Source organism: Sciurus vulgaris (assembly GCF_902686455.1).
Source record: "Sciurus vulgaris genome assembly, chromosome: 15".
NCBI classification, from domain to species: Eukaryota; Metazoa; Chordata; class Mammalia; order Rodentia; family Sciuridae; genus Sciurus; species Sciurus vulgaris.
Genome location: NC_136476.1, coordinates 50,123,481 through 50,145,180, shown reverse-complemented (window position 1 = coordinate 50,145,180; position 21,700 = coordinate 50,123,481). Strand labels below are relative to the sequence as shown.

Here is a 21,700-nt window from a genome sequence, read left to right as displayed (position 1 = left end):
ACTCACCAGCAGGAAAGGGCCCTTGGCGGCCCAGTCTCGGGAGCTACCCGAGCCATACTCTTTGCCAGCTAGAACAATCAGGGGAAGGCCTGCTTGCTGGTACCGCTCCGCAGCATCAAACACATCAAGCTGAAGAAGAGAAAAGGAAACTTTTACAGATGCTGAAGAGGCAAAAAGTATAGTCACAGGCCCAGTAAGCCCTGGAGTCAGGGTTGAAGGGGTCTGTGACTGTCATGTCATAAAGCCAATGGAGAACTCAACCAACTGGACTATAGCCTCCAATTAATTTAATCTATTTATTTCTACCAAACTGAATTTTATATTCTTTTGACCAAAATGCCTAAATGTTGTCCAGTTTTCTAAAAAAAATTCAAATCTTAGGGCATTAGGAGGAAAAAAAGGAAACCAGATTTTTTTTCTTCTCTTTTCCATTGATTAAACTACCTAAGAACTCAAAAACCAGAGAATCCCACCTACTCCTCAGTTTTGACTCAATATCAGACGTAGCACTGGTTAGTTATGAAGAGGAGAAAACACAAGGTAACAGGCTCTAAAATTAAATACAGTGCCAATTTTTATTACTTTCTATGTGAAGGTCAAGGGTAGAGATAATAGAAACATGGATGGAAGTATGAATCAATAAAGGTCAGGGAAGGATTAGGTAAGTTCATACATGAGAAACATTTTAAATAGATCTGTTTCTCATAGCAATCTGAATATTCTGTTATAAATGAGACTTCACCAAGACATCTGGTATTACTACTGGTGACTAAGTAATGAAACAATTATTTTTCCTAGCTATGTAAGTCAGAAAATAAAATCCTTTAAAATGGAATGTATTTCATTTGAAAGGAGCCCAAGATACACATTTATAACTCTGAATAGGCTTTCCACAAATTAATGTGGTAGATTGATAGAGCTATGGTTAATTTCCCACAGCATTACCTAAATCTGGGATGATCCTGTACGTCATTAGCTGAACAGAAATTTGTGAACACAAAAGCACTAAATGCTTTCTTCTGCCCAGTCAGGATCCTTCCAGAGACCAGAAACAATCAACCTACCTAATATTTTCAGAGATATTAATTTTACATATTAAGAACATGTTTTCAAAAGTGTCTGTTTTAAAAAGTGCTTTCAAAACTAGAGAAAATGAGCTGGGAGATAGCTCAGTAGTACAGCATTGTCTAGCATGTATGACAGCCTGGGTTCAACCCCATCATGTCACACACACACACACACACACACACACACACACACACACACACACACACACACACACACACACACACACCCCCCCCCCCCCCCCCAAGGCAAAGCCAAGATTCCATGGCAAAGCAGGTCATGTTACCCAAGAGTAGAGGGACTATGCAGGTCTAAAATTCAGGTACGCTGATGCTTCACCTCCCTGCACTCTCCCTTCTCTTCTAAACAAGAAATATGGTATTTCTTCTGTTACTGTGCTGTCTCTATGTACTATTTAAACTGCTAGTTCTTGTTTCTCCATCTGTTATAAGTTCCCTACTTTGATCAAGAGGATTTAATTCTCTTCACCACTGCCCTTGATGCCACACAACCTCTCACTATGTTTGCCATAAATTTTGATAAGCAAATATTTGTTGTACACATTATTATGATTATATAAATTCTGTGTGCAGTTGAGCCACGTAACATACTACAGTTTCTTCTTCGCAATTTTTAAAACATTTATACTGGAATTAGTCATTTTCTTTTTCTGGTGTGCTCAACCTGTGCCTATACCCTACCCATTAACTAATTCCGAAACACTGCCTACAGCATGAATCATCTTTACTATGTAGAAATGTATCAGGCAAGCCACCATTTTAAAATGTGGTCATGGACCTAGATGTCCTTCAATTGATGAGTGGACAAAGAAACTGTGGTATATATATACAATGGAATATTACTCTGCCATAAAGAACGATAAAATTATGGCATTTGCAGGCAAATGGATGAAATTGGAGACCATCATGCTAAATGAGATAAGCCAATCTCAAAAAACTGAAGGACGAATGATCTTGCTGATAAGTGGATGATGACACATAAGGGGGAGGGTGGGAAGAGTTAGTGTTAGTGTTAGGGTTAGGGTTAGGGAGGGGGGCAAGAATGGAGGAAGAAAGGACTGTTTAGAAGGAAAAGAAGGGTGGGAGGGGTGGGGGGGAAGGGAAAAAATACTAGAATGAATCAAACAACATTACCATATGTAAATTTATGATTATACAAATGGTATGCCTTTAACCCATGTACAAACAGACAAACAACATGTATCCCATTTGTTTACAATAAAAAAAAAAAAAGCAAAAAAGATAAAATAAAATGTGGTCATGGTGGCATCGCTCCTGGAGCCCCCTGGTCTGTTCTAATCTGGACTGACTGCTCTGGATGCTTGGTGCATTCCTGTGGCAGAGAAGCTTCTTTCTCCACCTTCATGGGGATTCTCTTCAGTCCTTTTCCTGGATCCTGCATTTTACCCCTTTTAGGTTTACTCCCTCCATTTTGGTGGAACACATACACCAGGCAGCTTCCCTAGAGGAGGACTGAGGGACATTTTTTAAGCTTTTGCATCTCTGAATGTGTCATTGCCCTAGCTGCACTTGGCTGGCAATAATCACTTTCCTCCATCTACATTTCCAGTGTTGCTGTTAGAAACCTAGAGCACATCTGATCCCTTCATTACATGTAAGCTGATTTTCCCTTTCCAGAAGAGTCTAGACTTTTCCTTTCCTGTTTTCTTAATTTCACAATGATGTGAATTAGAGTGGGTCTTTGTAAATCATTTGGCTGGGTATTCAGTGAATCTTTCAGTCTGGATTCTTAGCTCCTTTAGTTGAGGAAAATTTTTTGTGTTACTTGATAATTTCCTTCTTTTTATCTAGTTTGTTTTCTTTTTATGCCTATAGTCAGATGTTGGGCCTCCCAAGTTCAGTTCTTAATTTTCTTCCATCTTCTAATTTTCTCTTTGTCATTCTATTCTATATTCCAGGAGATTTTCTAAATTAGTTACCTTTTCCTCTGAAATTTTTGGTGACTATTTTGATTTTAATTTAAAAAGCTTTGCCTTCTGATTGTTACTTTATAGCAATGGAAACTTTAATTCCTCTCTATGAAGAGGTGATTCTTTTTCTCAAAGTTTTCTACCTTTTACAATGTCTTTGTCCTCCCACATTCCCCTTCTTTGTCTAAGTTGGCTTTTCAAATTCAAATCCTCATTCAAATGTCTGCTCATCCCTGATTCTGTGTCCTCATTTGAAATGAAGCACTAAACATCTGACTAGGAGTTCTACACCATGGCAGGGTCACTCTTATATAATTCACTGCCCCTCCGCCCCCATCTTTCCACTTGGTCTCTTGGGTATTCCATCATTTGTAGGTACCTTTTCCATGTCATAGTTTATGATCCCTGCCACTCATTAAACAAGCATCTACTGGGCTAGTCCTGGTGAGGACCTAATTATCTTGGAACAAAGCATTTGCTTGACAAAAATAGTTCTAAGTACAGAAGCACGTGGGGTAGTCAAGGATACTGACTTTAGAGTCAGAATCCGTGGTTTTAATCTGTTTTTTTAACACTGCAACCTTATAGAGTTTGACCTCTCTATGCTCAGTTCTCAATTTAAGTACAGATAATTATGACATCTGCCTTAAGGAGTGGTTATAAGGTTAAATAAGTCAATATATGCAAAGGCTTACAAGAGTACCTGTAACATTGCAAGTCCCATAAAAATCTTAGCTGTTATTATTTTTAAATAAGTGGACAGGGTTATTTCTCAAGTAGGTTAAACAGTTTTCAGGCAGTTTCACAGCATTCCCTGGGGACAGAAGTGACACTGAGGACCTACAATCTGTGGCGAACACTATGCCAGGTTTTATATGTCATTCCATTTCATTTTAAGCCTCAGAGTCATATGCGATAGGTATTATTTCTACTTCACAGGTAAGAAGAGTGAAATTCAGAGAAGAAAACCATTGGCCAAAAGATCCACAGCTAGTCTGAACTGGTGTAGGACTTAAGCCCAGAACTATGTGGTTCATGGTAAAGGTTTCCCAGCTGCTCACAGGACTCACATTTACAACACAATCCCAGCTGGAATATACCAACTCCAAATGATTCCCCTAGGACTCAGGCCTATAAGGGTCTCTGTATTCCTTTTCCCAGTGGACATAGTGTATTAAATACAATGCTATTATAATATGACCTAAATACAGTAACCCCTTTTTGAGAAATATTCTCTAATTTGAAATTTTCCCTTCAAATGGATGAAATTTTACTTAAAGGTTCTACTCCCCAGAAACAAGATGTGGTTAAACCATGGTGCAGAATCTCTAAGTAAGAATCTCTATCAGTGATAACTCCACACATACGGGGGCACCTCGAAAGAGGAACTGTAAGAAGCCAGAGGTAGAATGGAATTGAAAAGCAAAAATAAAACCTAAAGGAAAGTACTGTAAATAACCAGCCTCCCAAAGCTCAATAAACACTGGTTTCTGAAAGAAGAGACAATACTCACGATTTCTCCAGAAGGAAGATGTATAGTCTGTGGGGCCTGCTTGTTCAAAAATTTGTTTAACAATCGAATGTTGGCAAAGGTTCCCCGTGCCATGATGGCATCATTCCCCCGGCGGGAGCCATAGGAGTTGAATTCTCGAGGAGTTAGGCTAATAATGCAAGCAGGACAGGAGCTAGTTTAGTGAGGTGAAGATTAAACTTAGCTTACATCAAGAAAAGAAAATGTCATAAACCTGCCATTTCTCTAAGTTTACTAAGAAGTGTTTTCCAAGGCAGAAGAGCTGCTATTATAGCTTCAACCTGGGGCAGCAGGACAAGTCAGGTGGAGAAGGGCAGAAATCAACATTTGCCTGGGGTCAACTCTATGCCTTTTATATCTGGATAGAAAAATCAGGAGGAATTCTAAAAAGAATATTTATTTGCACGTAGGACAGCTTATAAAGTTTCATATAAGGTAAAAAAGCTAACTTAAAATTAAGAAAACAGAAGCAAGAGAATAATCAGGGTAAAACAACCAGATGTGGATACAAATGTGTACCCAAGTTATGAGGAACTCAATGCAAAAAGAAGCCACACACTGGCAACATAATTTACAACTCTCATAAGACAAAAATCAAAGCAATGCCAAAGAGGCAGAACACCTGCTTCTCATCCCAGAACCAAACATTCCGTCTGTGGGAACCAATAGAAAGAAACTCTTATGATGTCAAGAACATTAACACAGTGAACAATTCACTGGTTTGTTTCTTAAAATTTGAGGGGGTGGCTAAGTATGGTGAAGCACACCTATGATCCTAGTGGCTCGGGAAACTGAGGCAAGAGGGTCACACATTCAAAGCCAGCCTCAGCAATGTAGCAAGGCCCTAAGCAACTTATCAAGACCCAGTCTCAAAATAAAAAATGAAAAGGGCTGGGGACATGGCTCAGTGGTTAAGTGACCCCGGGTTCAATCCTCAGTACCAAAAAAATAGAATAAAAAAATTAAAAAATCAATAACAACCAAAGGGGTGGGTGTAAATATTAACATGTTCATGGTTGCAGATTCAATTTATGACTGGGTGTTAGGTGCAGGCAAACATGCCTAGGAACCCCTGAAATCCTATTCAATGTTGTGTGTGTATGCATTTTGTGGGGAAGGCATTATATTTGCTTCCTTTCAGTTCACTAAAGATTCTATGTGTCAACAGGTCAAGAATCACCACTAGAGAAAAAGTGAGTGGATTCATTTCTCAAATTTGCTCTGGGCCCTATCCTTGAAAAGAGTTGATTCTGGAGGAAGGGACAAGAACCATAATTCGTACTTTCCCTCATGATTCTCACAGTCAGATCTGGGAACCACTGACCTCAGTTAATATCAGTAAATATTAGATAGTAGGTAATACTGATATACTCCCTATGAATATCAGTTCATGTCTAAAGAACTGATGAATGAACTGCAAATTCCTGAAGCAGTTCTGTGCTTACAGAAGACCATCGATATGAGGACACAGCAAAGGCATTTTGGGTTATGTCATCACTGTGGGCCTCACACATTAGCAGGATCCACCACTAGCTCAGGGCATAGATGACAGTTGAGCCTAATGCACACACTTGCTCAGAAAGAAGGTTGCTTTCCTCTCCTACGGCTGGGATTCCTGAGATATGAATAAACGGAAAAAGCAACTGTTTTTTGAGTTCCAGAGTTCAGTGAAAAACTAGACTTTGGCTCCACAGAGACCATGTAAAGAGAAACATTCAACCTTTTCCACTTTGGCCTTTAGTCTTTTCCACCTCACTACTACTTACCCTCTGTTAGTTAAGTAACGAGCAGCAGGGCTATTTCTTGCAATATTTCCAGCTGGAGAGATGTGGTCAGTTGTTACTGAATCTCCCAAATTTAATAGAACGTAGGCATCCACTATAGACTTAGGGGACTGAAGATCCAAAGTCTAGCAAAGAATAGAACAAGTTGGTATTTACCCATGTTTTTCTCCACAAGTCACCAGGTACTCAATAGTAGGGATCCATGAAACTGGACCAGATGACAGCTCTATATAAATGCACAGAACAGTTTAGTTTTCTGGGTTTAAGCAAGGTTGCTTGGAAAAAGTAATGTGAATTTACTCAAAATATTCATATTTCAACTTCAAAGAAAAGGCCAAGTATTGGCATCTCTGGCCAAAAGAAACAAGAATGCAGCTGCAAATGACATTCACTCTTCTTCTCCACAGAACTCAGTTTCTGAGGAAACTGGAATCCTGATTTCTCCCTTTCCCTTCCACAGTGACCAGTGGGGAGCAGGGTATACCTTGGAACAGTCCCTCAGACTTTGCAGGCCCTTGTCCTAGTGGCAGCTGTCACCAGGGTGCCTCTGCAGAGCCGCATTCCCCAGCATTATCTGCTTAAATGTATAAAAGTTCTTTTCTTTTTCTTTCTTTATTTTTATTTATTTTTTTTTTTTTTTGGTATCAGGGATTAAACCCAGGGGCACTCAACCACTGAGCCACATCCCTGGCCCTCTTCATTTTTTATTTTGAGGCAAGTTCTTGCTAAGTTGCTTAGTGCTTTGCTAAATCGCCGAGGCTGGCTTTGAACTTGTGAGCCTCCTGTCTCAGCTTCCCTAGCCACTGGGATTACAGGCATGCACCCCCATGCCCAGCATGAATGTACAAAGGTTTTAATGAAATGGGTAGTTAAAGCAAGGGTATGGGATAATACAGTGGATTTTGTAAGGAGAACAACATTTTTAAAAACTTGTTAAAAAATAAAGTCATACCAGATTTTCAAAGAATGGTGGTGATTTAATGTATGTGGATTTGGTATTCCAGAAGTACAGCTTATCTGATGGGGCTCCTAAAGCATTCCAGCTTTCATTCACAGTCTTAAAAAAAAAAAAAAAGAAAAGAAAAGAAAAAGATCTAATCATAATCTATTTCAGGGAAAATTTAAATGAGCAAACACAAAATAGTCAAGCTAAAAGGTACAATGAAAATCATTTTTATTCTAGTCACACAAAAGAGTTCCTTTATACTAAGACAATGCGATGCTAACTTAAAAATAAATAAGCTCTGAAATAAGAGGGCTACAAAATGTCAGGAGTGGTCCTACCCTCTGGGATTTATATTCTTAGGTGACTCTCCTGTCCAGCATGGGCTAATCCTATGACTTATTTCCAAGATTAGGTTATAAAGACACTTTGCCTTCTGCCTCTCTTGCTTGCTGGCCCTGATGGAAAACAGCTACCATGCTGTGAACTGTAAAGAGACCTATGCAGAAGATGCTTCAGGAGGTCCCTAGTTGACAGCAGAGGAGAACTGAGGACCTCAGTCTCACATTACATGAGTGAGCCTAAGTGGATCTTCTTCCAGAGATGGCAGCCCCACTGACATCTTGTGAAGCCCCGAAGGTATAGGCACCCAGTGAGGCTGCAACTGTAGTCCTAACCCAGAGAAACTGAGATAATGAACTTTTTTTGTTTTTATTTTCTAAGTTTTAGGATAATTTGTTACACAGCAATAGATAATGAATACACATAATTAAAGAAAATCTAAAAAATAACAATCCAGGTTGTACCAAAGGGGAAACTATTTACTCTGAATATTTTAGGAAATAGACTTCCAGTTCACATGGACACTGGATAGCAAATAACAGCTGTGATGTTTTAAAACTGAACTGAATTCTTTTCACACATCCATTAACTTGGACTTTGGAGAAACACATTTAACCAGATGCTGCCAAGTTTCCTAAAATCCAGTGTGCAGCTTATGGGAGAGTGTGATGTCTTAATACCATGTTCATTTCACTCAGTCCCCAGTCCTGCTCTCATTTCAAAACAGCAGTCCCAATCAGAAGCCTTGGGTAGCTTAACACAAAAAGAGGCAAAAAGAATAAAAGTGGCATAACACTCGCCTAGCACACTTTGAGTCCTGGGTTCGATACTCAGCACCACATAAAATTAAAATAAAGGTACTGTGTCCACCCACAACTAAAAAAAAAAAAAAAAAAAAAAAAAAATTAAAAAATAGAATAATAACAAGGTGCCTGAGCCGTCACAAGGCTCCAAGGAAAGGAATAACAAACAAGAAGTTCTGAAAATGATTCCAATTTGTAAAATATAGTTTTTTCGTTTTAGCAGTTTGTTGATAGTTCCAAGGTTTTCTTTCTTTCTTTTTTTTTTAAACACCCAGATAATACATTGAGAGGTACATTCAACCCACTGATTCCACCTCAGTGACAATAGCGTGACCATCAGGGTCGTCAGCACAGCTGACACACACCTCAGGATGTCTGAGAAAGGGGTGGAGCTGGGCCTGAGGCCTTTCTTCTTGAGGCTGTCATACACTTGTCCATATCTGAGAACATCTGGGGAGTCTGAGGTTCAGAAAAGCATGAATCATGGGAGAAAACTGCTTGAGAATCACTTCCTTAGATATCTGAAGAAATAAGGGTTCATTTCAACAGCTTATATTCCCTTTAATTTCAAGGACTGCAGATATGACACCAGGACAGGCTTTCTCATATATCCTTGGAGGGCAGCAAAGGGCCTCACCTCTATTTTCTGATAGACCTCCTTAAACATCCCAGGGATGACAAACTGTCGCTCCACTGCCTGGATCTCATCTCGAGTGGGCCAGATGTCTTTCAGAAATACCTGTTGTCCCTTTGCATTTGTCCCTGAGGAAAACATGTTTATCAATGAGAAAAGCTTCCTCTAATATCCTTTTTTCATTATTACATAGAGTCAGGTCTCTTTCCTCTTGGTGGTTATGTTCATTCTGTAAAGTGTGTGTGAAGAGTGAATTAGTAACCATTGCTCCAAGTGGAGATACAGGTTAGGGCCTGATGAGCTTCTGGTCACACTTTCATCAATCATCCATACATAAACTTGTTTTAGGTATCCTCTTGTTTAAAGATATCTTATTTAATATACAGTTGGGCCTCCAAATCTAAGGGTTCTGCATCTGCTCATTCAACCAGCAATGGATTGAATATATTCAGGGAAAAGAGCTGCATCATGCTGTACACGTACAGGTATTTTGCTTATCATTATTCCCTAAACAGTACAGTATTTATAAAGCAATCTATACAGCATTCATATTGTATTAGGCACAATAAGCAATCTAAGGATGATTTATGTAGGTTATATGCAAATACCATGTCAATTCATACAAGGTACTTGAGTACCTGATGATTTTGGTATCCTCAGGGGTCCTGAAACCAATCCCCTATGGATGCTGAGTGGTGGGTATGATTGTTAATTAACCTTGGATTTACAATTGAACAGCCTCAACACAAAGCATATCATGGTCTTCTTATACTCAGAATATCAGATAGCACTTCACACTAAACTCAAGGGCTTTAAAAAGTGAAGCCAATGCAAAAAAGCATAAAAATGAGGAAAAAATGGCACTAAGTAGACTGTGAAAAGGATACTTGTTCACAAGGGTGGGAGCTGAAACAAGAAGGCAGAGAGTGCAGTCTTACTGGACCTTAGCATGGAAGGTATGTCGAGTGACTCAAAGTTATCACTCCCATGCATGTCTGAGAGTTGGATTAAAGCACCAGAAGTACTGACTGAAGTTTAAGATACATTTTAGTGGGTAGGTAAAATTTCAAATATAGAATCCACAAACAATAAGGATCAACTGTACTTCTGAAGTTATGATTTCCTGAAAGTAAACCCAATGGACAATGTTTGCGCATCATCTAATCTTCCTGGAATGGATTGAGAGGGTATAGCAAAGCAAGAGGCCCACAGTAAAGGAGATAAAGCATCAGTTCTGCATTTTGAGAAGCTGAAGTACCTGAAGTGTGCTCCTACAAAGAATTTGTTAAAACAATGCCTGTCATTAGAGTAAAGTGAGAGTGAGAAAGGGAGGAACTGTAGAATCCAGGAAAGCAAATCTCTCCTACTTTTGGCATTGGGCATTTATTTCCCTTTGTCACTCTTTGCCCACATTTGTGCTTACTTCAGTATGTGTCTTACCTGTGCACTGGAGAATGCTGAAAATATTCTCTTCTTTGTTTTATCTCTAAAGAGTCTATGCTTCATTTTTAATTACTAAGAGTAGCAACTTTCTTCCAATAATATTTTTTAATTCACTGGAAAAAAATCATAGTCACACAAACAAAATCTTACCCAATGGTTCTTTCTCAAAGTCAATCCTGATGGTCCCTGCAATTGCATATGCTATTACTAAGGGGGGAGATGCTAAATAGTTGGCCCGGGTGTTGGGGTGGACTCGACCCTCAAAGTTCCTGTTCCCAGATAGTACTCCAACAGCTACTAGGTCTCCCTGTGTAAGATGAGAGGAAAAAAAATCAAATCACAAAGCGGAAGAGACTGCCTAGAATTCTCATCACAGATCACTCATAAGAGTTCACATCACAAACCTAGTCCTCTCTGACTACAGAGAGAAGGGTCCCTGGGAGCAGAGTTATGCTTAGTGATCTCTGCTGAAGCGAAAACCCCGGACAGGTCAGAGCACAATGTCCTGGTCACTGTTGCCAGAGTCAAAGAACAGGCAGGGAACACAAGCCAATAGCTGAAGGGAGCCATGGTGACCAATGTAGTCTCAACAAAAGCCTAAGCAGTTTAGATTATTTATGTGGATACCTGTTTGACTTCGAACCAATTTTCAACAAATCTGTAGTCAGAACCAGTATGTATTGAGCACTTATTTAGGTGCAGGCACTGGGTTAAATGTTTTATGTTCATTGTCATTTTAATTCTCACAACTCTATAAAATAGAAACTATAATTTATGGTTATAGAAACTGAAACATAAACAGGTTAATTAACTTAACCAGGGTTATAGAGCTAGTTATTTTAAAGATCATACTCTTAACTACATCCCCTGCTTCTATGGTTATATCTCGCACTTACCAGGATTTTTGTCATATCTTATATGGAAAAAAAAAATAGCTCTCTCAATACTTACAGGCTCCTCTGTAATTACCTGAGTGATGGCTTCTACCACAGGTTCAGGTAAGGGTCCACTGTTGCCAATGCAGGTCATGCAGCCATAGCCCACCACATCAAACCTAGGAGTCAAAAGGGAAGCACAAGAAAATGAATCACTTTCTGTGAACCCTTTGCAGGCAATACTTTCTGGAGACCATGGGTCACAAAGGAATAGGAGTGCCTGAGGTTAACTTCAGGACAGTGCTATTTTCTAAATCTTTCCTTCTAACATATAACAAGGAGGCAAATGATTCACAATTTTTAAAAAATTCAAATCAGATATGCTACTTAATATTTCCATTTACTATTTTTATTATATAATTCCAAGGATTTTTGAAAAAACATGTCATCTAAACAAGGAATAATATGGACTCTGGATAAACTGTATTTGGTAACTAATTTGTCTCAAGAAATTACAATGCTTTTAGCCAGGGTAAATAATTATTTTCATGCCAAAAGGCAGATTCACACTTGCAGAGCCACTGCTAGCCCAAGGCATACCTGAATGCAAGTGAAAAAAGATACATCCCTCCTCCAGGAGGGTGAAGCCCCACATCTGGGGGCTCAGTTTCAGCTCCTGCTTTGTCCTCAGAGATCACCCTTGTATAATGAACAGCCAGAGCAACTTACCGGCAGGCCTTATTCAGTTGAAATGTCCGGGTTTAAGTCTACCTACCAACTGATAAAAAACTATGCTACTGGACGGCATCAGATAAACTCATAGCTATTACATGGTGACACAGCAAAATACATAAGGAAAAGATACAACAAAAGCAACAGTGTGAAACAAAATACTTCCTGACCCAAGTTGAGACAGATAAGGCATGACTCCACTTTCTCTCAGGTAGTAAGTGACCACTCCACTTCCAGGAGACAGGCTGGTTTTGATGTAAGGCTTCACGTTCAGGCCGGCATCCACAGCTTTCTTTGCTAATAATCCTGTAAAATGTAAGCACAGACATGGTATGGGTGACTGACTGCCTAAGGTGCGGGGACTTCATGAAAGAGCCTGAATTTTCAGTCAAACTCTCTGCTTTCTGACAGGTTTCCTGGCATTCTGTGCCATTTCTGCTGTCTATCAGAAATCAAAAGTTCACTGGCTCAAGGTCATTTACACATTTGTAGTAAAGTCAAAACTAGTCATAAAAATAAAGAAAGAGATGTGTTTACCTTTGTATTTTAAAGAAATAAACCCCAAACCACTTAGAAATATGTTACAAAATCAGTTTTTAATTTTTGGAGGAAGTGCAATCTTTCTAATTAAGTTTGATTTGGATGAAAATTATAATTGGAAGAACTCTTTCTATGAATTGTGTATTGGTTGGTAAGGAATAAAGTCAGCCTAGAAGAAAAAATTTAGACTGTGAATATTTCTCAAGAGCTCCTGGACCTTTGGACTTTGGGAAAATCAGGGACTGTTGCTGGAACACTGGGTGCTCTCACTTGGTTAAGTATCACAAAAGTAGGAAAGATGTGAGGAGTGGGGGTGAGGGTGTAAAGGGACAAAGAGCTACAGATAAGGTGGTGATGTGTCTTAAGAAAAACTGGTTTGTTCCAGATGAGGAAAGCTTAGATGGCAAAAGATGAAATCTTCAACAAAGGTTTTCTTTATACCCCTAAAGAAATAACGTTGACATCGGTCTGTGGACACAAGGGAAATTCTTGGGGATGATTAAACATTTGGAAACTAAAGAGATCTTGTATTAGTGAAACCCTACATGTAAATATTAACTACTTAACCAGAATTGTGTAACAGGTCAGGTGCACTGAGTTTTATCAAACAGTGCCCCGTGCCCTAACACAGAAGCTCTTGCCAATGCACCTAGACAGTACTAAATTTCACTGGTCAGCGGTTTTACAGAGAATAAAGTCTGTGGCATGAAAACAGGTTCTTTTTTCCCTCTTCTAAAGTTTGACACAGATTATTGGCTTTAGAAAAAAATTCAGTTTCCTTTGCTTTCTTCTACTTATATAAAGAGAAAGACTATTATGCATCTTTGTTAAATACTTTGCTTTGGGCCAACAAATATCTTCATCCAGAAAGAAAAAGTTAAGGAAACTATGTGTACAAATGTTAAGACCTTGGGTTATGTCCTGGGAAATTTCCACTAGCATGTCCACATCATACATATCATAGTGGGGATAGATTCAAATGTACTTACCTGCTCCTAACATCACAGATGGATTACTGGTGTTTGTGCAACTAGTAATGGCAGCAATAACCACAGAGCCATGAGCAAGGGTGAATTCACTGTTGTCAAAGATAAATGTCTTCTGGTCATTATGATGGTCTGCGGCAATTTGGAATCCTTTAAATCCTTGCTATGGAAAGAGAAAACATGTGTATTATATATAGGAAGAAAAAAATGTAAGATACATATATATATATATATATATATTTTTTTTTTTTTTTTTTGTGGTACTGGGGATCGAACTCAGGGCCTTGTGCTTTCCAGGCAAGCACTCTACCAGCTGAGCTATCTCCCCAGCCCCAGATATATGTTTTTTACTATAGGAAGAAAATATATGTATTGTCAAAAGTTCTCACTTTGGAAGAAGGAATTGGTAACCACAATTTTAAAGGCCAGTTATTAACAAAAAACAAATATCTGACTGTAAACTGTGAAATACCACAGAAAAATTAAGCTTTTCTACATTCTTTTTAAATCTTTACAAAAGGTAGTCATAATTCCTGAATCTTACTCCGCATTAAAATCAGTAATGATTATTCTCTTCCCTCTTCAAAAATGAGAATGCTAGACAGGTGCAGTGGCGCCCACCTGCAATCTCAACAACTTGAGAAGCTGAGGCAGGAGGATTGCAAGTTTGAGGCCAGTCTGGACAACCTGAGAAGACCCTGTGTTAAAATGAAACAATAAAAAAAGCTGGGGATGTAGCTCAGTGGTAAAGCACCCCAGGGTTCAATACCCAATACTGCCAATAGATACATATAGATAGATAGATAGATAGATAGACAAAGATAAAATTACAAGTTTAGTTCTAAGTTGATCTACATAGAACTCCAAGACATTATTGTAATGGTTTAATGGATATGGATTGACTGAAGTTACTAATTCTAACCTTAGGGAAATTTAGAGAAAGGTGTCATTTTGACCAGATTCAACTTATTATGATCAATAATGGATAAAACAACCGAACATCTTGTATAAAGCTGATGTCCAATGGATAAAATCCATCACACATCTTATTCATTTGGGAAGTGTTCATTGAAAAATCTGTGTCCAAGACGTCGCTAGGTATTCTGTGGGATACCAAAGTAACCTGGAGTCTAATAAGGGAAATCACACATACACACAAAACACCAAGGGTGTGAGTTGAAGAATATGGTGTCTCATCAAAGGGATTCAGAACAACTTGGGAAAAGACCCACCCATGAGATGCTGAGGCCACACTGTAGAAGAGCTGGTGCCTGAACCCAGCTTTATGGAGCTGACAGAGTAGTAAATGATGAGATGGAAAAGACAGGTAGGCAGGGAGAGGCATGAACAAAAGTAGAAAGGCCTGAAAGACTGGCTGAGTAGTGAAGAATGTAGTGAATCAAGTAAAAAGTAAATATGCTTAAAAATGAGGTTGTGCTGTGTTTACAGATGGGCACATGCTTTAAGGAAGCTGTGTGAGCCATGGCTAATGCTAATGTTAAGGATTTTAGGATGGAGAAGAAATATCCTCAGAACTGGGCTTTAGGAAGATTCATCATCGAGTGGAGTAAAAGCTTAGGAACTGAAAGCAGGGCACAGGGCAGAGTTGGGAGGCCCCTACCTTGGCTCCAAGGCAGCTCTCAAAGTCCTTCTTCATATCAGACACAGCAACTTTGTCTTGAGGCCTCTTGGGTCCACTGCAACAAGGTACTACTGTTTTCAAATCTAATTCCACAACCTGTTCACCCAAGCACAAAGGAATTATAGAATTCACATTACGCCCACAAAGAAGAAACACAAGCCAATACAGAAAATTTAAAACCTCACAATAAAAGTAAGCAAATAAACAAGCAAAACTACCATATTCCAAATAAAGGTAAGAGGAAATATGTTTGGTGGAAGGTGCTCACATACCTGGGTGAAGTCTGGGTCTTGAGAGCAGTCGCTGAAATCTCGAAACATTCCTACAGCCTGAAGATATTTTTTAATGTGCTTAACATTGTTTTCATCCCGACCTAAATGGCATCAGTACCAAGAAACACACGTTAATATTTCTGGTTAAACATTGTAATACTTCCAGCATCAGTCACATAACTAATATGTTTCATGTACACACACCTCTGTGATTTTTCAGCTTCCAGGCTTATAGCTTTCTATTAGGAACCATTAACTCTTCCTGTTCCTACCAAAGTGACTATTTTCTGGAAAGGACACTGGTCCTCTTTCTGGCCCTTAATTAGGAGAATTGTAAGCCTGAGCTAATTGTTAAAGTGCACCTGTATATATATCTATCTTCAACTGGCCATGAAGACTCTTGGCACACCATGTTACTGCTGTTAAAATAATTATCAAACCCATCCCACTCCCAAACCTCCTGATATTAAGTACTTTCTATGTACTTGACACTGTATGCTAAATGGGCTAAATGCATTATTTCATAATCTAATCCTTTATCCTGACCTTATGAGACAAATACTATTATTCTTCTATTTAAAGATGAGAAAAAAACAGTGGCTCAAGAAGATTAGGTAACTGTCCTGTGGAACACAGCTAGTAAATGGCAGAATCAGGATTTGAACCTCAGTTTGCTTCCAAAGTCCAAAGACTTAACTCAGTACTGTCATCAGGAATAAAACCCTGAACCTTCTGCTCTTTAATTCTTATCAAGATCCTGGTATAGGAGATAACAGTATTCATGAAATATGCCCAATGGACACGTCATCCACCCATCTCTCTGATAGTTGAATGAGACTGAAAGCTTGACCCGACCATAGATCAGAATTTGTTTGTCTGCATTAACTGAATTGTAAAGATCATCAGCTTTCAGCAAAAGCCTCATAAAAGATGGCTGTATGAGCTTCATTAACATATTTATCATGGCCTATTGGCAAATTCACGGTTCTTTACATCCCATGCCATCTTCTTCATGAACATGAACAAGAGACATTTCTTTTAGGGCTTAGGAACAGAAAGGGTCTCATGTTTCTGAAGCAGTATGCTTACCTCAATTTAACAGTATTACAAATTTGGCACTGGGTCACTGCCAGTATTGCAGATATGAACCTGACCTCTGAATAGATTCTGCAGTTTTTCTCCTTTTTCCAGTCACTGTCCCTTCCCTTCTCTTCTTTAGGTTAATGTTATTATTTATTCTGTTCCTTTATTACTACATCTTTTCATTTCAAATCCTTTGAGGAACAAAGGAATGTATTAATTCTAATGCAGTTATATTTAATAACACTTTTAAAAATAAATGTTATTCATCATAATCTTTACTACTTCCAGAGGAATTTCCTCAGGCTATGGGAGAAGACTTGGATTTATGAGGGTTCTCACAAATCCCTTCCCATGGCTTGCTCCCTCCCTTTGCTCAGACATCTGTTCAAATATAAGCTCCATCAGCCCTTTGTTGACTTTCCTATAGAAAAAGCATTTTTAAGCACTCTAACCACTTCTCAGCTTTCTTCTTCACTGTCCCACTTTTGTATCTGCTTACTTGTTTGCCTTCTTCCTCCCTCATAGGAACATAAGCTGTACGAGGGCAGGGGCTTTATTTATCTTGTTTATTGCTGCATGTCTGGGATCTAGACCTGATATCAACAACACAGAAAATGAGTAACAGAATGAATATCAAACATCCTTTTTTTGAACTGAAGACTGAATTCTGGGACACTTTACCACTGAGTCACAACCCCAGTCATTTTTAAAATTTTTAAATTTTGAGACAGGGTCTCTCTAAGTTGCTTAGGGCCCCACTAAATACTGAGGCTTGACAGAACTTGTGATCTTCCACTTCAGCTTCTCAAGCCTCTGGGATTACAGGTGTAAGCCACTGTGCCTGGTGAGAATTTATTTTTAAAAAGGCGTTCTCAAAGAAAAAGTCAAATGTCTAAGCAAATTTATACCAAGTAACAGATCCACTGATATAGAATACTTTCTTATGCAATCTGTCATTTCAGTGTTTGGACAACATGAGATGGGCATTGCAGAGTGAGGGCCCTTTTGAACCCAGAGAGCTGCAGGCTGGGATTCCAACTGTTATTTATTAGCCTTAGAGAATAATACTTCTCTGACCATCAGTTTTCTCTCCTATTTAACTAACTAGTCCATCTCCTCTATGGATATGTGAAGAGGAAGACAGCAAACGCATGCCAAGTGCCTGGTCTACAAGAGCTACATTAACATAACTTGTTCATGTCAGAAACTAGTTGCCAAAAACCCTGTACAAATATCCAGGTTTCTGGAGCACCAGAGCTCTTCCTATGGGCAGTACCATCTCTGTTTTGTGCCTCCTTAAATCCCAACACCCATCTTGACTTCAGAGTGAAAAAATGCCATGTAACTCTAAGCCAAGAGCATTGTGAGGGGCAGAGGAAGTAGGTAGGGCTCAGATTCTCAGTGTTCCATGAAACTTTAACAAGGAGTTCTCTGCTTTCATAGTCCTTCACTTACCTGTCTGTACCAGGTACTTGATACTAACTTCATCAACTGGGAAAAAGGCAGCTGTTGCTCCATACTCTGGACACATGTTCGCGATTGTAGCTCGATCAGCAATGGACAACTGGACTACTCCTGGCCCAAAGAACTCGACGAATTTGCCCACAACTCCAACCTGGCGGAGGTGCTAAGCAGCAGAAACAACAGAAATGTTTGAGACTTGATAGCCTATGTTTAAAATGAAGAACTGCCACCTTGTAATTCTTATAATTCTTTAAGTTCCCTTATTACTTGTAAACACAAGTAACAAATTAGCCCATTTTAGATTATTTTAAAACACAAAACTTAAAAAGCAATGTCACCTAAATGCAATATGACATCCTGGACTGGATCCTAAAACAGCAAAGGGACATTAATGAAAAACCTGGAGAAGTCTGTGGTCAAAAGTGCCATACCAATGTTAACTTCTTAGCTTTGAAAAATGTGCCACGGTTATTTAAGATGTTAACAAGAGAAGCTGGGAGAGAGGTAACAGGGACTCTCAATATTATCTCTCCACCAATTCTCAGTAAATCTAAGATTATATCAAAATAGTTATGACCAAAAATACGAATAACATTTAGGAACATTTTTTTCAAAATGAGAAGCACTCTTCAGATCACTAGAAGTGCCAAGTGTTAAAAAATTAAATTTTTCCAATCTAAATCATTATGTAATCATACTAGCTGAATAAGTAAATGGCTTATTTTCAAAAGTATAATGCATAAAATGTATGCAACAAGTTGAATGTAACATCAACAACAAAAATATAGCCTGACCCCATCTTTCCACACAGGCCCTCAGCCAGGGGCAAGGCTCTTGGGACTGCTGGAACTTTGCACAAAGTCAGTTTCACAGAACACAATCACATGGAAAAGCTCTTTTGGTTATGTGGTTTCTGATAAATTTTGTGTGGGCAAGTCCTATATTATTCCATGTTTGAAAAACAGTGTATAGATATTTGTGATAAGTGAGAAGCTATGTATGGTGTTCAAATAAATCCAATTCCAAATTCCAAATTCCACAAAATTAAATCAAAGAAACTTTTTTTTTCATTTTCTATTTTTTCTGGCCTTTTACACTGTGGTGCCTATACAAGACCCCAAGCCTCCAAATTATACAAACAAAAAAGTTTGTGATAATAAAAAAAGCAGTTTTCTAAAATGAAACTGCCTTCTTTTTGCACAGCAAGCAAATCACACAAACCAAAAACATATGGTTTCTTATAGAAGTTCAAGAAAAAACACCCTACTATTTTCCAACGTGGAAAACCTTCTGTTATAATGATGTAACTTATAAAACAGATAAGTAAATTTAAAAACTCAAACACCGCAAGGAACTAATTTGCTATTTACATATAAAGAAAAACCATGGGGAAAAAATGTAGACAAAGTATTAATATATGCATGGAAATGATTCTCACAACTGCAGGATAGTGATTATTTCTAAGAATGAGAAGAGGGGGGTTAGTCATAAACACTATATACTTACTTCTTTAAAAACAATCATGATGCAAATATGGCAAAATATTGTCATTTGTTAAATCTAAAAGGTGGGCATATAAATATCATCTTAATTACTGCATATTTAAAGTACGTCACAATTTTTTAAATTAAGAAAAAGATTCAGGCAGCTAAAGAGTGAAATGTACAAAATCATCTAAACCAGAATATTCTCATTATCTCATCTCCTTTTAAGACTATCAACATTGTTTCCTTGTATTTCCAAAGAGACTCCACTCTGTATTTCTTCTTTGTTAATGAGTTACCTTGGTAATGGTGAGCACGATGTCAGTAGATGTTACCAGAGCTTGGGGCTTTCCCATCAATCTGTAGCCAATCACCTGGGGAAGCACCATGCTGATTGGCTGACCCAGCATGACAGCTTCTGCTTCAATACCACCCACACCTGCAATGAACAGTATAGCCAGAATGTTTCCATTGTTTTTCATTGTATCCCTCAGCTATCAATTCAATAAACTCAATTACAAAGTTTAACTGGTACAGTTGTAATTCTATAAGAGGCAGCTATTTTCTCTATTTTCCACTGTACAATCTTTAACAAGTATTCCTTAAAAGTATATCCATCACTAGTTGCTGTTATCAACATCCTCCAAAGCCACACCCAATGTGGGTAGGGTTTAGGAGTCTCTTTTTTGTGTGTGAGAGGGAGTTACTGGAAATTGAACTCAGAGCTTTGATGCAAAGGCAAGCTCTCAACCACTGAGCTACATCTTCAGCCCTTTTTATTTTTTTAAATTTTGAGACAAGGTCTCACTAAGTTATTGAGGCTAGTTTCAAACTTGTGATCCTCCTACTTCAGTCTGCCAAGATGCTGGGATTACAGGTTTATGTCACTGTGCCTGGCGGAAATCTCCATTTTTAATAAGCATCTCAGTTAATTTTTACTTATGCAAAGTGTCCCTAACCTCTTATTCCAGTTTATTTTTCCAAACATAGTCTGAGTTCCTATCAGATGCAAGGCAATGTCCTGGGCACTAGAAATACAACAGTAAACAAACAAAAATAATTCTCCTATATTTGTAATAACACAAATATATGCTACTGAGATTTAACTGCAGCAAAGTGAATTAAGGTACATGTCACAGAACAGCACAAATGGAAAAGGAATGTGAAAGAACACTTACCCCAACCAAGAACACCCAAACCGTCAATCATGGTAGTATGTGAATCTGTGCCCACGAGACTGTCTGGGTAATAATATCCATCCTGATCAAACACCACTCTTGCTAAGTACTCCAAATTCACCTGGTGGATGATTCCTGAACCAGGGGGAATAATCCTCATGTTGCGAAAAGCCTGAGAACCCCACTGGGATTGAACAGAAAGAATATCATGAATACCAACATAATTCTACTCTACCCAGTCTGAACACCTCTCTCTTGTACCCCACAAATAGAAAACCAAACTCTGCCCATACCTTTAAAAATTCAAATCGTTCTCTATTTCTTTCAAATTCTAGGTCCTGATTCTTCTGTAAACTGTCAGCCCTGTCAAAAAGAAAAACTAAATGTATAAACTTCAAGGCTTAAAATATTACAGTTTAAATCTATTGGTGATGAATTAACAAAATGGCAATTGTATTTGCAGCCTTGCTGGGTAGCATTATAAATTTCACTCCTTTATTTATTTTTGGTAGCAGGGATTGAACCCAGGGGTGCTTAGCTACTGAACCACATCCCCACCCAGCCCTTTCTGTTTTTCATTTTTGAGACAGGGTCTCACTAAGTTGCTTAGGGCCTTGCTAAATTGCTGGGGCTGGCCTTCAGCTGTTATCCTCCTGCCTCAGCGTCCTACGTCACTGGAATTACAGGCACGCACCACCATGCCCAGATACAAATTTCACTCTTTACAATCTGGAAAAGGAGAGGTAACAGCAAAAGTAAGCTATTATGGTTTAGGTATTAGGTGCCCCCAAAAAGTTCATGTAACACAATGCAAGAAGGTTTAGAGGTAAAATGACTGGGTTACAAGAGCCTTAACCCAAAGAGCGAATTAATCCCCTGGCAGGGATTAACTGAGTGATACCTATAGGCAGGTAGGGTGTGGCTGGAGGAGGTGGATCCTTGGGTGTG

The 21,700-nt window shown here is 38.7% G+C and overlaps 1 protein-coding gene across 4 annotated transcripts in view; it reads right to left on the bottom strand.

Annotated features, from left to right (window-relative positions):
• Window positions 1–21,700, bottom strand: part of ACO1 (aconitase 1) — a 54,836-nt gene that overhangs the window by 5,719 nt on the left and 27,417 nt on the right. For all 4 annotated transcript variants that reach the window (XM_079112204.1, XM_079112202.1, XM_079112203.1 and 1 more), the window contains 15 exons: window positions 21,046–21,115; window positions 20,753–20,936; window positions 19,874–20,013; window positions 18,082–18,253; window positions 15,544–15,644; window positions 15,251–15,367; window positions 13,633–13,792; window positions 12,274–12,409; window positions 11,466–11,550; window positions 10,647–10,803; window positions 9,057–9,181; window positions 7,284–7,388; window positions 6,314–6,456; window positions 4,530–4,677; window positions 7–129 (listed from right to left, as the gene is read on the bottom strand). In XM_079112204.1, coding sequence (XP_078968330.1) covers window positions 7–129; window positions 4,530–4,677; window positions 6,314–6,456; window positions 7,284–7,388; window positions 9,057–9,181; window positions 10,647–10,803; window positions 11,466–11,550; window positions 12,274–12,409; window positions 13,633–13,792; window positions 15,251–15,367; window positions 15,544–15,644; window positions 18,082–18,253; window positions 19,874–20,013; window positions 20,753–20,936; window positions 21,046–21,115 — 1,966 coding nt within the window. The remainder of the gene's footprint in view (window positions 1–6; window positions 130–4,529; window positions 4,678–6,313; window positions 6,457–7,283; window positions 7,389–9,056; window positions 9,182–10,646; window positions 10,804–11,465; window positions 11,551–12,273; window positions 12,410–13,632; window positions 13,793–15,250; window positions 15,368–15,543; window positions 15,645–18,081; window positions 18,254–19,873; window positions 20,014–20,752; window positions 20,937–21,045; window positions 21,116–21,700) is intronic.